Below are 19,480 nucleotides of genomic sequence, written 5' to 3'. Positions count from 1 at the left end.
TGATTAAATGTGAAGTGCGTAACACAAATTGACCCTTCGCAAACGTTCATTGATTTACTTAATGCTCCGATTTTCCCGTTTAATATGTAGATGATTCCTACAGCGATCGAACACAACCTTCCCTCCTGAGACTCTTGTAATTGTAACAGGAAGTAAATCAGAAAAAAACAGAAAGTGAATTGAGTCAGATAAGTAGAGAGGAGCCTAGTGAGTAAGCTCATTTTATTTCGGACAGATGCGCTTACATCTTTTAAATCCTTCATCAACAATATTCATCACAGTATTTTTTTAGATATAAACTTTTAAATAATATATTCGTTATTATATAATCACATTAACAAGTTATTAACTTGAATTTATAAGCTAAGCTAATGACTGTACGCATCAATCGTGCATAAAATATCACGATAAGAAAGTATCACCTACAAACGAAAGAAGAAAAAAAAAGTAGTTGTAATAAATTATAACAAAAGCGAAGCATGTGACATAAACGTATAAATAATAAAATAATTTAAAAATTAAAATAATCTAAAAATTATAACAAATTCATATTTGAATCATTGTTTATTCATAATCAAAGTAAAAATTTAACGTATTGCTACTCGGTTTTGCATACCAACTTGTTTATAGAGTTTTAACATAGAATTTAGAATTACAGCTAAACAACATATTTGAATATAAAATTTCAAGTAACAAATTTATCTAATCTATTAAATTCCCTAGGATACAAATAGAATATGCTGCGCTTCAAAACTGTTTCGTAAACTTTACAAACTATTCATTAACTAATAATGTATCATGATAAATAACTATTACGAATTTATTAATGAATTTAAGTTAAGGATTCAAATACAGCATTGTAAACTAAATTATAATTATAAAATCAATTATTTATTATGTTAATATTTATTTCATTCATAACTTCACACAAATGATAAGAAAAGTTTAAGAAAAATATTTTAACGTTCATTAAAAATGTTAATATTCATGTGCAATTTATATTAATTATGATTTTAGAAATTATTTCACTTATTAAAGATAATTTATATTAGAAAAAAAAATTTGTACAGAATAAATTAAACATTTTCGTGTTGTAACATTTTTATATTTTAGCCTACTATTTAGTGCTTGTATTTGTATAATAGATTAAACTGTATTAAAAAAATTGTTTAATATAACATAATGTGCGTATACAATTATAATAATTTAATCAACCAAAATTTCTTATTACTTTACAAAACTTTTTATCCTAAGTATTTTATATTTATTTTTAATTTTTAGTTTTTTTATTTAAAAATAATTTTAAATGAAATATATTAACGAAATAATATATTGTTTTATTTTAAATAGTCGATATTTTATTTGAAATATTTAATTAAAATTTTCAAAATAATTATTATTTTGATATCTTTTAAAATTAGTTTTACATAAACAAAAGTAAACAAATTAATATTGTTATTAACATCGAAATAATTAATTCAATGAATTCTTCATTAACAACTTAATTAATTAAGGTGCCTAAGAACTATTCATTTTATTATTCTTACGATAATTAATTTCTTATATTAATAATAGAATTATTGACAACTTTTTAATTATATTCATTAAAAATAAAAATATGAAAGATTATATACTAATAAACAATTAAGTCATTATTTTTAAACATCCTTTTGAATATTCCAAATAGTCTAACATGGCTTATCTAATCTAATCTAACATGATTTTATAAACTAGCTATAAAGGAGAATTAGATAATTTCAAAATAAAAGAAAAAATCAAGTGAATATTAAGACGAATATATTTATCGAAAAAGATATTTACATTTTATTTATTGTAACTACAATATAGAAATATTCTATATATGATCTAATGTAAATGCCTGATTAAATTATGAACTCAGTCGGAAAGCGTTACATATTTTAAAGTTTTATAACCCGAATTTCGAAGTTGATTAGTGACCAGGTGCGCAACTCTCCAAATGAAAGAGAAAACAAATCGGGATTTAAATAGTTTTCGCCACGGGTAATCATATCATACATTTTCTTAAGAATCATGAGCGGCCACAAACACACGAATCTCCAAGTTCCAATACTGACCACTCAATGTTGTCGCATCAATCCTGAAAAGAATGCGAGCTTTTAAATACTTGGATGTTTGGACAGTCTATAAAGCCAGAATCGAGGCGATACTGAATGCCAGCCAGGAAAGGAGTGTTACATTCCCCGATATGTTAGGCCTCTTAGAGAGAAGATGATAGGTCTCCAAAAGCCTGTCACATTATTGTTCCATGTGCACGCCCGGGCTTCGCCCACGCAGCTTATTAGATCTCCGCTTTTTGAAGACCATATCGTGGGAGCGCTATTTAACGCTTCATTTAACAGCATGCAGTAATGGTCTAATGAGGCGCCTCACCCCGAGATGTTAGATATATTTATTTAGTTGCTTTAAGATGAGATTGAGAATCTCCTTTATTATACATCCACCCTCTCTCATTATCTACTATCAACTATTTGTGAATACGTCAACAAGCATCCTATTTTATTCTGCCTTTATGAAAACTCGTTGTCACGTAAAATGTACAGGATTCTAACACGAGCACAGACACCGCATGCAACTCATCTGATTTATCGAGTTTTCACTTTTTGATTATGATGTTGAATCTGTTCGAATATATAAAAGCATACAATTGCAAAATAAAAAACTGAACTCTACACCAATTTATTTTTCTACTATTTTAATATCATTTCTGTCAACAATTTACAGCGAAATTTCAATTTCATTTGCCCTATTTGAATTTTAATGACAGTAACTATTAAAGAACTATATTTCTGTCCAATAGTACTCTTCATTTTTATTTTATCACCTTTATTATTAAAATTATTTAAAAAATTTTTATATATTTTTACACATATGAATTTCTTTGGTATTGACAAAGTTAAAATCTTACTAAAATCGATTCGAATTATAATAATAAATTTATAAAAATATTATAAATAGGTATCTGTAATTTTATGTAGTAAACATTTTAATTTAAAAGTTAATACATGAATATAAACTTAAAACTTTAAATATTTCTATCCAAATATATTATTAGATAAAAAATATTTTAGATCAGATATTCTTATTTAATCATTCGTATCTTTTTATTTACAATTTCAAATACATTTACTTATATGTAATTATATGAATTTGAATTAAATTTATAAGAACACAATAGAAATAACATTATTTTCATGTAAATTAAAATATTATTGTTACAAAATAATGTTAGTGAAAGAAGAAGAATTCAAATCCAAATATAAAAAGTATCATTAAAATTTAAGTTTAATTTATTTTCTTGTAATTTTATTAGTAGTTTTAAATTATAACGTATTAAGTGTCAAAGTATATTCAATAGTATTTTATTTTTTACTGAACCCGTCGATATTAAAATTTAATCATGTTGATATGTATATAATTGTGCATATTATTTAACTACTAAAATTATTAAAGATTAATTATAATTAATCTAAGTGATATAAATTATTTTCTAAACTCTAGAAAATTTTATAAAAATTTTGAGTAAATTTATGGTTATATAATTTTTAAGTAAATTGTATATATATTCTAATAACAGAATTTGCTTAACCAATATAAGCATGAGTCTTTAATAAAAATTAACATTCAACAGGTTTTGCTAATTATTAAACTTTTAATGCTTTACACAGTAAAAAGAAAAAAAAATTTAGTAAAGCAATAAATTGATCTAAGTATTAAAATATTAATTATTAGTGGTTTAATCTTGTAAAAAGAAAAAAAGTAATCACAGTTTTTACTCGAATCCATATATGACGTCAAAATTGTCTCAGTATCTTCCATAACATTATTTATAAGTAAAATGTATCTCTTTTCCAAAGGTTTCTTAAATACACAGTCGTTATAAAGGACGTATTGATAAACGTGCCAAGATATCCTTTTTCCGCATTGTTTGTCCGAGAGTTCCTCATTAGGTTTATTGCCGTATAAGTAATTTGTAAGTGAAACGAGCGCCAGGTAAATACAGAAAAAAGGAAGACTGAAAAATTTGGTGCCCCGTGTTTGTTCGGGATAAGCATCATTAAGGACCGAATGGTCCAGAGAACGCACGGCTCATTTTGCGACCAGACCGTAGCGGTGGTATTCCACCCCCCCCCTCCCATGATTGCCGGGCTTTATTTAGTAGCCTCGCTGTCTCGAGGTAAGCCCACATCCTCGTACGCGAATCAGGTATGGGGGAAGAAAGATAACCTAATCTCGTTTTTGTGAATGCTCGCAAAGGCTGCACTATTATTATGGGTTCTCGTCCTTTAGCTTTCGGCGTTAGCACGAGACTGATAACGGCCTACGATAACTCACATGGCTGATTCACGCCCCGTCACCTCGGAATGTCCAAATTAATTAAAATAACACGGCACTGCCTCTATTTCCCTAGAATTTGACAATTAATTACCTCAAAATTCGCTTCAAATTTGTAATTTATCCATGCTACGAAATCAATCAGACAGACATCGTCACCTTACTCTTCATTATACATACTAACAGAAAAATAATAAATTATTCTTGCTGTGATCATTTCTGATGGTCCCACTATTTGGTGGCTACCCTTAAAAACGATTACTTTACAAATATATATGGAAGGAAAGTTAATAACAATAATATGTAACGTATAAATGAATAAATAGATATAAATTTCATATTTTGTAATGCTGTAAAGGAGCTATATATCAATGTAGCAGATAATCTTTTAAGTTGCACAATTGATTCTATTAATTTATAAATTCTGTTGATATTTAAATAAATACATAAGAACTTTCAAGTAGGCTTTATTTAATTATAAATCTATAATGTTGAAAATTACTATTCAGAGTGGGATTAATATTTCCAAAATTACATTCTTAATAAATTAAAGCCTCGATTTGAAAGTTCTATTTCTAGTATTTGTATGTAATTATAATGAATAATTGAACACTTTTAAATCAACACGGTAGACTCTTTATGGAACATTTTTACTAATATTCGATGATACATGAAGTAAGATTTAATTTGTAAAGTATAAAAATATTTTAATTGTAAAATACTATAAAATTTTTATTTAACATTTTAGTTTAACATTAATTCTTATTAAATTATCAATTTATTTTTATTAAAATTTTAAACTACAATACTATAAGAAATAAAATAAATTTGTAACAAAATAAAGATATAAAATGATATATAAATGTAAATAAATTATATAATGATATTATATAAATGATATATAAATACGAAGATGAATTTTTGAAATATTCAATGTGTGAAACTTCATATTGTAAAAAGATATAATTTCAATGATTTGTTCAACTTCCGTTTATTTAAAAAATATATAGATATTGAAAATTATTTATTAATTGAATTATTGCTATTTATACTCGAATCTTAATTATATAAAACATATACTTAAATACGTGTTATTCCTATTATTAGATCATTTTCATTATTTTCATAAATTATTTTAAACTCAAAATTTCTTTTAGTTAATAGAACTTCATACATTTACATTTATAACCAAAAAATTAATTATATAACTTTTCTAAATTGATTCATAAATTACATATGATTAATATAAAGCAAACATTTCAATACATAGAAAATCTATTATATTATATATACCGCACAATTGGCCAAAATTAAAAGCACCATTAAATTCGTAACCAATAAATACTGTCGAATCTTTTGGCACTCAAAAGCTTCTTCTATAAATGTCATGAAAGTTGTATTAATATATATAATTAATGATATTTTCACTTTCGAATCTGGATTTTGAGACTATCTTATTAAAATTATTAGAAAAATTAAAAAAAACATTAAACACTCAATGAATTGAAGAATAATAATTTTGAAAATTAAAATTAGAACAGATATATTTCTGTAATAATAAACAAACCGTAATCTAATAGCATACCTAGATGATCGCTTCATTATTCCTTCGATTGAATATTTAATATAAGTATCTAAATGAAAAATAAAAGGAAATATGTAAAAATGTTAGTGCATATGTTAGTATAATGTTAGTGGATCAATTTATAATATATGAATATTTGATTTTTATTTATTTCTTTAACATCTAATATATGATTTTATATAATTTTCCTAATAATTTGTGCAATACTCACAATAAAAATTTAAATAAATAGCTGAAATATAATTTATGAAATGTTATAATAAAATTATATACATAAATCTTTTAATATTTTATATTTTAAGTTCACTACGACACCTAGAAAAAAAGTATTAAATTAGTTAATGAATTAAAAATAACTGGCATGAATTTTCTGAAAATATAATTACTGTACTTAAGAACAATTTTCAATTTTTCTTATGAAAAAATTTTTATAATTATGAAAAACTAATATTTCAATTTAAAATGCAATAGAAATCGAAAAACAGATATTTATGCAACGAAACTATGTTCAGAAAAAACCAAGAACGAAGAAAGAGTAATAGTTCACAAAAAAAATTTACACATCCTTGTAGAATACAGTACTTCTATTTTGGGGGTTGATTTTGCAAATCGATTTCGAAACCTCTGGTTAAAATCTGTTTAAACCTTGGTAATAAATGTCGTACAGGTAGATAACCAAGAAATCTCGCGGTATTAACGGGGTTACAATGTGAGAGAAAAACAGAGAGAATAAGAAGAGAACAAGAAAGAAATAACAAGGATTCTAAAGGACCACTGGTGAACACAGTGCCAGAACTCTCACAGCTCGGAGCCCTCATCTATAAAGCTCTCCGTATTGCCCGGCATTCCGACATTAATGTAGTTGTTTCTTTGCATCCTCGCGCAACATACCTTATAACCATTCTTTTGTCGATTTAGCGCGTTTAGCTACACACATACAAAAGTAACGTCATTTGTAATATCAACCTTTTTCGTTTTCGTTTGTACGTACACGCATAATACCTCAACACCACTCAATTCTCTTTTTCCATAGTGTGCTAGCGATCAATAAGGGTAACTAAAGAAATGTATCCTACGCAATTATCGAAATGGAGCTATCAATGACTTTATCGTAATACAACGATTACTTGCGCTCAACAATTACAAGAAAATGAACTCTGAGATTACTAATCCAAGAAAAAAGAGACCCAGATGATTTCAGGTTTAATCCAATGGTTTGTAAAAAGATCGATATCCATGCCGACGCAGCTGAGATGGTAATTTCAGGATCAACGGCACTAAAATTGCTGAAGATACTCTTGATTCTGGTTCTCCAAGGAAGATCGCGGTTGTATACGGATTCCGCGGGTGCTCCAATACACAACAAATACACAACTACCGACAAACATATCTGGAAGTTTCTATACATGTATACAACCTAGAGTAAAAGATCAAATATTTTGCTTACGAGCGTATTTTTACGATCGCACGTCCTACTACTTGTGTATATTTACCGACTTTAATTTGCCTTTGATTGCTGTTGCTTCTTACCGAACGCTTAAGCGTCTATTGATAAACATGTAATAGTCGATCTTTTCTCTGGCTTCAACGAAAAACATTTATTATTCTGTATAATCAAATTCTAGAAATTAATCGACTAGTCATCAATTTATTAAAACTTTTATTGAAAATTATACATAATTATTAAACAAAATCTATTTTTATTTTGGAGTATTATTTATTTTTCATATAATAAAAATAATTTTTATCAGTTACTTTTAATTTTAATATTTTCAAAATTATTTGCAATAATTTTATTTTACAAAACTTATACACAAAATTAATATACTTTATTGAATTAAAAACCAATAAATTTATAGATTTATAAAATTTTACAGTGGATTATCCAATAAAAAGAAATGGATAATTACATTTTAATTTAATAATATTTGTATAATAAAATATTATGATACATTGTAAAAGGCATTTATATATACGTATCCAATCCATTACTAATTATGTATCTACTACTCTATCATTATTTCAAAGTGTTTATAGTATTTGTCTATCAGTAATTTAGTATAAATATAAATATAATAATCGGAGAAACGATGACATATATTTTTTTGATAGTCTCGATAATAGCGAAAGAATAAAAGAAAGAGCCAGAGAAAAGATTGAGAATGAAAAAAACTAATGTGAGCAAAGTCGCGGAAAAAAGCAGCATAAAACAAAGACAAGGAGAGTAAAGTGTCAAGTGAGAGTGAAAAAAGGGCCGCTCCTTTAGTTTCTATTCTATTTCACTTTCTTCTTTTCTGCTTCTTTAACTTTCTATCTTCCAGGAGTTGATGTGAGAGAAGAAAAATAGGGGAATAAATGGTGAATTCACGGGTATGAAACCGCAACTCGTAACATATTACAGGCGACGCGATCCACCGAAGTGCAAGCCGATGATTTTATGCGTGCAATATCGACGACCACTGTGACGAGGACGAAAACGACCGCTGAGCCGAAGTAAAAGAGGTCCAGGCTGAGTCGAGCAAGGGGCTGAACAAAGAACGCGAGGGGAACGAAAGAGGTGGAGGCGGCTCGTGGCGCGGAAAGGCAAGAGACCGTAAGTTGGCATCACGTCGCGTCTCCGTGACCCACGGGCAAATAAATAAAATCTCTGGCTCTTACGCGGTGAATCCCGCCAATATTTTAGTTGCTTGCCACTGCCCTACAGTACAAGGTGTGGGTTTCTCAAGTTCTCTTTCTTTTTTTATTGAAAAAATCAACATAAAATATATAGATTAATAGATAGATAGATAGAAAGAGAGTATAGAGAGAGAGAGAGAGAGAGAGAGAGAGAGAGAGAGAGAGAGAGAGAGAGAGAGAGTATGAAGAGAGTGAATACAGTTGTGTGTGTTCTTTCAAAGGATAAAGATTTGCAGATACAATTTCGCAATGGTCCATTCATATTCGTGCCTCATCCTTTTTTCGAATGCCTGCGTAGATCCGCTTTTGATATGTGTGATACGCGTCGTTGGAGAAAAAAGGTTAGCGAGGACTTAATATACCTATTCTAGAATAAATAAAATTGTTTATTTATGTTACATACGAAAATGAAACCTTATTCCTATTTATACGAAATATAATTATAATTACTATTTATTGCAAAATGTAGAATACATTTTAAGCGATATTATTTAAAGACTATACCTAATTGTAATTAGCGTCTCCATTCCTAAAGTATTCTGTTTTCCTCATTACGCATTAAGTATATATATACTATTATACGTATTTTTGAGAATCTAATTTATTACTTACGATTACGTATTTGTAATTAATAAATTAATTAAATAACCTATATTTAATAACCCTATCGTAACTGTTTTTATAGTAGTGAATTATATACAAATGAAAAACTGCATAAAATCAAATAATAATTATTATAATTTACTTTCTTTAATAAACAATGTGAAATATCACATTATTTTTCAAATTCAGAATAACTGTATGAAATAATTATGACTATTGATGATAAATATTATAATTCCATTATTTTTAATGACAAAATTTTAATATTCACGACATCATATAGTGAAAGAGCAATAAAAACTTTAGTGTTCAGTTAAACATGTTTAAAACATTTATAATTACTTCAAAATAGTTGTAATTAAAAAATTTTGGAAATGCACGTTTCCATAATTGAATCTTGTTTTTAAATAGACGATTGATTATCTTTATCAATTATATATATATATAAAGAAGCAATTAAATCTACATTCTAAGTGCAATATTCATTTCTACTTTATTAATTATTAAGAAATGTTCAAACTAAGCAATTATTTTCAATTTATAATTAAAAAAATTAGAAATAAATTAGAAAATATTATAATTATAAATTATAAATATAAATTATAAGTAAATAAAAATTATAAGTTATGGTATCACGTATCTGATATGTTGATTTAAATCAACTACATAAAATATATTTTTGTAAACAACTTCCCGTTTTAATCGTATAAAATTTTATTTAAATTTACAGAAAAATATGACTTTAGAATTATTTGTAACTTTATACAAATTATAAACTAAAGAAAAATGTTTTAAATGTATAATTTTTTAAATAACATAAATTAAATATATGGTTTATATCAATATATGCAGTAACCCTTAAATAATATAATACCTGTATAAGTATAATAATTATATAACCTGTATATAATTTCACCTCATACTTTGCACATCAAAAATATTTTATTATAACATTAATATTTAATATATTAATATATTCATATTAAATTTTAAAAATTAATATTTATAATCTATCCTAAGAAATATTTTATGGAAGTTGAAAAATACTGTATATAATACATATAGGCAGATATTTTTATCAAGTTATAATACGTTTAAAATTATTAAATCATTATTTAATAAAATTTTTTATAAAAAAAAATTAATATCTTAACTGATAAATATATCAATAATGTATTATTGATTACTTATTACTTTTTATTAATAATAAATTAGTAGAACATGTTTATTCTAAACAATATAATTCGATCGAAATGATACTGTACCGTGTAACTCACCTATGCACCATTGACAAGAGCCTCCATAGAAGTTAAATATAATTTGTAATATAAATAATAACTTAACTAAAGTTAACGTATTTCATTATTCAGACAATAATCTTGAATGAAGCACGAATGTTCTATGTTGATTAATTAAATTTCTTAAATTATTTTCCAAGACTTATAGAAAACTAACGTAAAAGACATAAAAAATTTATGAAAATATCATGGACTGCATATTGCATTGCTGAAAATTGATTATTTTCTTTGTATATACATTATATTATAGTACATTGTAAAATATGTATTTACTGGTGATTCTGTGTATATAATTGTTTGGTATTATAGTATCATTTAATAACTATTCAATGCATTCTAAGTACATATCGTTTTAATTTTAAGAGATCTTGAAAATTTCATAATCTTGCAAAAGTTTACCTACAGTAAGAACGGATTATAAGGTATTTTCCAGAGAATGAAAAATACGTTAAGTGCAGTAAAATAATTTATTTGATTGACTTATCGGATTCGGAGTAGAAAAGGCGGCGACTGCAATAAAGGCTGCGATAATGCAACAATGTGTACAGTTGATTTTCGCATGCCATGGACCACAAAAGACGTAAAGGTGAGCAGTACAAAAAATATAAAAAAACTGGTAAGAGATGAAGCAGAAAAGAGAATACCATGGCAGATTTTTCCATGATTAAAAGGGACATGAGCATGCAGATCACGTCGGGTTGTAGCCGCCTTGATAGCGTATCTGTGGGCGGCGCATGCGTGTGGTCTTCTATGTCCTTTCTGGAAGACTCAGCGACACCCCCTCTTCACTGCAATAACCACCACTACCGGGCTCTCTATCGTCTTGAAATGTCCCCACCCTCTATGCTTCTTGTGCTCATGTCAGTCTCCTCCTGCAAAGGCTGCCCAATTTCTTTGATTCTCTCTTTTGACACTCCCATCCCCCCTCTATTGATCTTTCTTTTTTTTTCAATCCCCCTTCTCTTATTTTTGTAAAACGGACAGGTTCTGCAATTACATATACATACTTTTCTAAACTTCTGATATTTATAATCATTCATAATGTATTGCGATTCCTCAGAAAATTTTAAACGAGAAAAAACTCATTTTTGGAAAACAGTATAAACTACGTAAGCCATTATATGAAAATATCGATGTAAAGATATTTTGGTCGTTAATTTCATTTTTTTATTAATTTTTGTAAAAATACTGAAATTTTAATTTCTATATATCTATTAATTTATATACATTTACTATAGCAGAAAGGGGATAAATTATCATGTATGGTATAAGACGTATTTGTTGGAATTATAACGAATAGTAATTTTTAACAACTCCTTTGTACTAAATGTAATTAATGGATAATGAACATTTTAATATGATAATATATAACAAACTGTGCCAGAATCTTTAAACATATATAAATTGGTAAATTATTATTTAAATACTTAAAATTTACTAATTAATGTTAACTTAAATTCACAGAAAATGCATTTTTAATCTAGATTTTAATTAATATCGTATACATTATAATTTTAAAAGTATATTAAAAATTGTAAATCGATTAAGAGGTTCATTTTCATACATAGAAGTGAAAACTAATTATATTTATATTATGTGCAGTATATTCTCATTTTTAAACAATTAAAAGAAGATCATCAGTCGTCGCTCTTCACAATATTCTTAAATAGCTATCAACATTAGAGATTTATACATTGTAATTCCCTGTTTAAATAGATATATTACTTTAGATATTAAATGCATTAATTATATATATTAATATATTTGTAGATTTAAAAAACTGGCGCTGTCGGTTATTCTATAAATCAGATAAATATTTTATTAACTTCGGATATATAAGGGAATAAATAATTTATTATTTTAATATTTCTGTTTTTATGTGTAAAACTTTATTTTAACTATCATAATTCAAAAAACCAAAAAAAACTATATATTTAATACGCAGTAATATACAGTAAACTAATGAATGTATTGTTACATAAATATTAAAATTAGAATTACAAATATATATCTTAATTATTATCGATCAATAATATTACAATTACTAAATTAATAAAAATGTATTTTTTATATAATATTTTATATATTTATATCCTTATAAATGTTACTGATACATAAAAATTATCGATGAATCACTGATTAATAAATTAAATAATTAAGTCACTACAAATAGCACTAATTAAATATTTATTTCAAATTATAAAGATATATAATAAAAATCTTTTAGAAATCTATTTATGTGTGAATAATTATATATATATATATTTATACGGTTGCATGAAAAATGCACAAATTATTTTAAAATATAATGATTTCAAAATATAAACAAAATATTTATTAATACACTTATTATATTAATTATAAAATTAACTTAAATGATTGTATCAGGTAAATATTAATTCTTGTTATAACATATAATAGTACACTAAATATATTTATAAAAACTACATATGAGGTTACTTATTATTATTATGTTATAAAGGTTCTGCTATGTTTATTGCATGAAATAATTCGCTTAAAATTAGTATGTTATTTGGTAAATTTTTATATTTTTTAATTAAACATTAGATAGATTCGAAACAAATTATATTTTATTTTAAAGAAATTATATTTAACCGATATACATAATAATAATCAATAATAAAAAAATAAAATTATATATAACAATTAAGTACCTACATACTCGTTGATCTCTCACTTTCCTTTCATATGACAACTAATGTATGTTCAATAGATTAATTTCGTTTATTTATAATTTACTATATAATTATAAATTCCTCTATTTTTTATATGTAGTTGCTACATTGTTTAATAATACAAGTGATGTTTAATAATATAATTTATGTTTATTTGTACAGTTTATATAAATATAAAAATATACATTAATGTTATTGCAAATTGGAATAAGATAAGCACGAAGTTAAAATAGTATTATGATTTACAATAATAGCATAGAATGTTTCCTTTCTTCAATTCATCGAATAAATCAAATACCTATTTTCTTATTTTTCTCCATTCAATTATTCTATCAGAAAATATAGTTTAATAAAGAATTAATATTCAACTTTCTGAAAAGGCTAAAAGTAAAAATTTCACAAGTGCGCGGATGATCGAATTATAATTATAAAGATTAACCGTTAATACAGAGTCGAGTCAATTAATGCTATGGTTAATCGAGAATGAATTGTACTCGATTAATTGAAGCCAGTGAAAAGTTTAATCACCATATTATAGACTTACATTATTATAGTCTTTTATCATGAGATCTTAGATTATACAAGTAACCCACTACAAAGGTGATAATTCGAAGAATCTGGGTTTTAATCTGAAGTCGCTTGACCGCCACTTTAATATTTTCACCCAGCTTAATCTTGAATTACCTGCAAAATCCAAACAAACTGCTCACCCATAAACACCATGAATAATCTCTTTATTACATCTTCTATTGTAAATGATTAGACAACGTGAAAAAGATCCAATACATACCTCTTTAATGACCTAATATTTTTAAAACAAAAATACTCCTCCCCTCATAAAATATGAAATTAATAAATGTAGGCTTTTAAATGAATATCTTAATCAATACTACAATTATTTAGGAAATTAAAAAGTTGATTATTTTAACAGAATGTGGATTATGATAGTTTAATTACTTATAAAATGAAAATTCTTAATGAAAAATTTGATATTTTGGATGTCCATATTAATCTAATATACACAAATAACTATCTCATTTCAATTTCAATATTTTCAATAATATTATAATAAATTAAATTACAATTTTAGAAAATATTTTATTTCTATAAGGATAATAATGAAGTATTATTAAACAGGCAATTTCAAAATTTACTCTAATGACAAAAAATTTATTATTTGATAAAAGAAATAAATGTTAAAACATAATTTTCTCTAGTAAAGAATATAAAATTATTCTAATTCTTAACAATTGCAGGATTGTAGTTTGACAGGATGTACGTGAGTGTCTTAAAGTGCAGCAAATATCTAATAAAATTTACATATTCTCTGGTCTGTATTCGAAGCGTTCACACATGTCATTGCCTAACTGCGGTATTTTCTAGAAATAATTGGTTGCGCGGGTCGTCAGTACAAGTAGATTAATTTGTATTAGATGTAATTTCAAAATAAAACTCTTTCACTTCTGACTTCTACAATATAATTGTCCGTTACTAGTAATTCATTTATATTTGCTAAAAGTACTCAAAAATTAATTTATTTAAGCTTGATCAAGTTCTTCGATTCGAAAATTATGTTTTTTTAACAATTATTTTGATAAATTACTCAGTATAAAATATTGTTTGAACTATCGGATATACATATATTAAGTGCTTAAATATTAATTTAATTATTAATAGTTATGATTTGTGTATTAACAAACTTTGTGCTATTTATTATTTTATTCATTTTTGATAAAAATATTTAAATATCAAACACACATATAATTTTCTATTTACTAATTTAATTATTGTATTAAATTATATATTTAACCATCTTTAATAAATATCATGTTTTTTCCAAATTTTTCTAAATTAGAAAAAATTAAATATTTTATACGTAACAATATTATAAAAAATAAAAACTGCAAAAATGCACTCTACCATCATAATTTTGTCTACATTTTGTTTATACGCCAATTCCTTACAATAAAAATAGATCCCAATATATTTATTCTAGAATTTATGTTACTTCTGAAAACTTAACATACATATTAATAATTTGGAATAAAATTATTAAATAAATGTACTTATATAAATATTTATTTTTAATATAATAATTTCTGTTTATTCAAATAATAGAATTATTCATATCTAAAATTTAATAATTTATGAAAACGCATATAATTTGTTTTACGCTTTGAACTACTTATTATACTGCAAAAATAAAAAATTTTATTTTTATTAGATGTATAGAAAGCAAAATTTTTCAAATGTAGAATGATAAGTGTCCGAAAACTAGGAAGAGAAAAAGTGTGTATTTGCGAACAGTAAAATAGACCTCAAACAAATTTAATACTTAAATATTTTGTTCAAATTTTATCATTTAAGATACTTTCAAGGCAGAAGAACTGAAAAAGTAAATGATGATAGAAAGAACTAAAACAAAGGAAAATGAAGAGAGAACGAGAAAGTCAAAGGTAACTTAAACGCATCTTAGTATCATGTCTGCAAGCATCTGAGCGGTTCGTTCTTTGTAACATAATACGCATTTCTGTTGGTTTTGTAGCATAGCAGTAAAGCACATACAAGATATAGATAGTTTCAATGAGATCGAGAAAGGGAAAAATAACTAAAAGAAGATAACAGGAAGATAACATGAACATGAATCAAGAAAATAAAAAAAAATTGTGCATAATCGACAGAGTTAAGTTTGTGGTAAGAAACAAGACTGCGACTGTAATTAGCGAGCAAGGTATAATTTAATAATATTCCGTCGAATAATTACCATATACATTACGGATACATTCCTAGCAAAGTTTCGAATGATAGAGACAGTGGGGGAGTGGAGAGAGAAAATGAATGACAAGGAAAGAGAAGGAAAAGAAAGGATCTTTATAAAAATGGAGTCTTAAAGGCTTTTATACAAATTAATTTAACATCATATATAATTATAGTTATACTTTATTATTAAGTAAACTTAATTTAATATATCACGCGCATATATACAAATATTGTAAAATGATAGGCAAAATATGGTAGAAACCAAGGAAGAACATACACTTGGCAAAATTTATAAAAATATATATAACATAATATTATGTAATATAATAATAAAAAAATAATAATAATAAATTGTTTTTACACTTACACCAGAACACAGATATCACGTGATTTCCCGTGCATATACGTAATGACACATCTATATCGGTGAGCATGAGCCTACATTTTAAATTTCAATGAACATACTTATGATTTATTAAGACAAAATAAAAGAAAGACGTAAAACGCAACGTTTATAACGACAGCGCAATCATAAAATCGTTTTTGATATATTGTATTGTCTGTATATCGATATTAAAACTAATCAGTGAGTATTATACATTTCTATTAAAAAAGAGATGATAAAAAGAAATGATGAATTTTTTACTTCATTGAATAAATTTCATATAAAGTGAATGATTTGTACAGTATCGAAAAAAATAAAAAATAAAAAGAAAATATGATATATGAAAAATCAGAATACCCAATAAAAATTATGTGAAAAAATTAATTACGAATCAAAAGAATATAGTTTAAAATGCTAAATTGTAAAGGCATATCACATTTTTTATATTAAAAGAACATTTAAATTAAACGTTCAACAAACTTCGCTTCATCAAATTCAATGTATTTGAAGTTGAAATATAAATTAAAAATGAATTACTTAACACATATTTTAATTGCTCACGCATAACCAAAAATTAGAGGATGAAAAATAGAGGAAGAGAGCAAAAACAGATTAAGACGGTTCTTGAAGAATAACGCCACCGGAAACAGGTACTACAACGGATGGTAGACCTGGTGACGTAGATGGTGACGTGTTAGCCATCACTCCAAGATTATGGGTGAGCGAGTGTCTTCTGAGGTCACAATTTCGTCGAAAAACTTTGCCGCAAGAAGAGCAATGATAGGGTTTAATATCGGTGTGAGTAAGCAGGTGAGTCTTTAGATTGCTTCGTTGGTTAAAGCTGCGGGCGCACACAGGACATTTGTGCGGCGACTCCTCCATATGAAGGATCTTGTGGACAGCAAGGGTGCGACTCTGGCAGAAGCCTTTGCCGCACTCCCCGCACTTGAATGGCTTTTCCTTACTATGAATGTACCTACAACATGTGGAACGATTTCCAATAAACTTAAAACATATGCATTTGAAAAAAGCTGAACATATTGAGCATCAAAAGTATAAAATATATAATTACGTACGAAACACTTTTCTAAATTTCTTAATAATACAGTAAATTGTTAGTATTAAAATTTACGATTTATTAAAATTGTATTTATTAATCTGATAATAATATATAATAATTGCGATTCTTAACGCAGATTAAGTGAAAGCTTATAAACTATTCCCATATTAAATAAAATAAAAATTAAATAGAAGTAGTAAGGAATAGTATGGAACAGTAAGGAAAGTTTATATTCTATTTAAGGAATAACCTTTGATGCATTATCAAGCACTGCACTAAATCCAATTACCTGTGGTCTCGTAGATGATCTTGCCTACGAAAAGCCTTGCCGCATATGTCGCATGAGTAAGGTCGTTCATCCGTATGCGTCCTCTCGTGAATAAGAAGGTTATAACTTTTGGTGAACTGACGACTACAAAATTTGCATATAAACTGTTTTTTAGGTCTAGAAGTACGGCAGGATCTAGAAGGCAAGGTTTCTGTCGTGGGCTGAACAATCTGAGAGGTGGATCCTGCAATTACAACATCCGTGTATCCAGATCCACACACAGGCTCAGAACCAACTTCGGCAATCCGTTGCAGTAGCAAATCATGACCCGTAGCCGTTTCAGGTAATAATCTCGTCGTTTCAGCATCCTCCAACAGCCCTAGATCCTCCTCTGGCTCAGTTAGCAGTTCAAGTCGTGAACTCTCCTCCTCCTGTAAGTGCAGATTTCCCAGCTGGTCGGATTCGATGCCAGCGGTCGAGGCCGCCACCACTGCGGCGCCGCTTGCATGCAGTCGATGAAGCGTCACATAAGTCTCGAGAGCCTGAAGATTAAGAGCAGCCGCAGCAGCATGTCCTGGGGGCAAAAGAGCTGCGCGCTGTAATGCCGCCAGTAATGCAGCTTGGAGGCTCAGTGAAACACTTTGCAAGGTCAAGTTGGAGAGTCCAGTCGCGGCGGGCTCGATCTCCGCCACAGTTGCAGACGCTTCGCCATCGTGTAACTCCGTTGTATCTGTCGGCTCGGATTGTTGGTATTGGTGTGGCAGCGGCTGCTGCTGCATGACGCCTTGCTGAGAACACTGGAAGCTGGCACTGCTCGGTTGTTGTAATTAAGGAGCGACAGCTATATCCGGCGCGATGCAGGCGACTTGGAGTGCGTGCCGGCATCGGAACGGCCCGAACACGAACGCGATGCTCACTCGGTCGCGGCGCTTTCACGACTGCATAGAGTGCCCGTTGCTTGCTGCTGCTAGTGGAGCCACCTGGCGGCAGATCCGAACCTGATCGCAATCCGTGTGCGAGGGAGCGAAAGCGCGCGATCTTCGGCGCACGGATTCAGTCACCGAAATCGGCGTCAAGAGCCTCTCGGAACGCCTGGAGACAGGAGAGTCGTTGGGCTTAACTGCGAACTACGATGAACTGCGGACCCACAAGAATTTACGACGGCAATTAATGCGTTTGAGCAGAATGCGTACGATGCGTATGGCTGGATGCACTTATTGCAGTCAAGACCGTAGGTGAGGAAGAAGTATGAGAACGAAGATGTACACGAGAAGATGGTCACGCAGAGGAAGAAGAGGCGACGAGAGCGAGAGGACTGTTAGCAATGAACATGAAGGAGGGAGAGGGAGCCACACTGCTGCATTGCGAGACAAGAAAGCGCATAGGATAAAGGCACGGGCAGACTAAATAATATTATAGGTGGTGTTCTCACGGTCCCAGGACGCCCGCGGGCCAATATACGGCCCCGGCTCCATCGCCCACGCCGTGCAAGCAGCCACACGTGAAAGAAACAGTGAGAGTAAGAGAGAAGGAAAGAGAGAGAGAGAGAGAGAGAGAGAGAGAGAGAAGAAAAGAAACAGAGAAGAGAGAAGAGAAGACGGGTCAGGGGTCAGCGAGCGCTCACTGACCGTCACCAGCTGAGTACTGCTGCACTGTACGATGCCGTTCCCTTCGCCTTCCAGTCTGCCCCACCCTCTACATCTCTTCGTTTTCTCGATGCTTCTCACTCTTTTCTGTTCTCCGTGTCTCACTCCTAACTGTTCTCTCTGTCTTCC

The 19,480-nt window shown here is 28.3% G+C and overlaps 1 protein-coding gene across 1 annotated transcript; it reads right to left on the bottom strand.

Moving 5' to 3' along the window:
• Positions 1-16,814: 16,814 nt before the first annotated feature.
• On the bottom strand, positions 16,815-19,225 carry LOC105362019 (sister of odd and bowl). The gene is made up of 2 exons (XM_011499732.1): positions 17,727-19,225; positions 16,815-17,353 (listed from the first exon to the last, which is right to left on the bottom strand). Exons 1-2 carry the CDS (start codon positions 18,482-18,484, stop codon positions 16,990-16,992), a joined length of 1,122 nt encoding a protein of 373 aa, XP_011498034.1. The 5' UTR covers positions 18,485-19,225; the 3' UTR covers positions 16,815-16,989.
• Positions 19,226-19,480: the final 255 nt, after the last annotated feature.

The sequence above is a fragment of the Ceratosolen solmsi genome, unplaced genomic scaffold (genome assembly GCF_000503995.2).
Source record: "Ceratosolen solmsi marchali unplaced genomic scaffold, CerSol_1.0 scaffold10, whole genome shotgun sequence".
NCBI lineage: Eukaryota > Metazoa > Arthropoda > Insecta > Hymenoptera > Agaonidae > Ceratosolen > Ceratosolen solmsi.
Note: the sequence above shows the minus strand (reverse complement) of the source record. Positions and strands in the feature narration are given on the sequence as shown.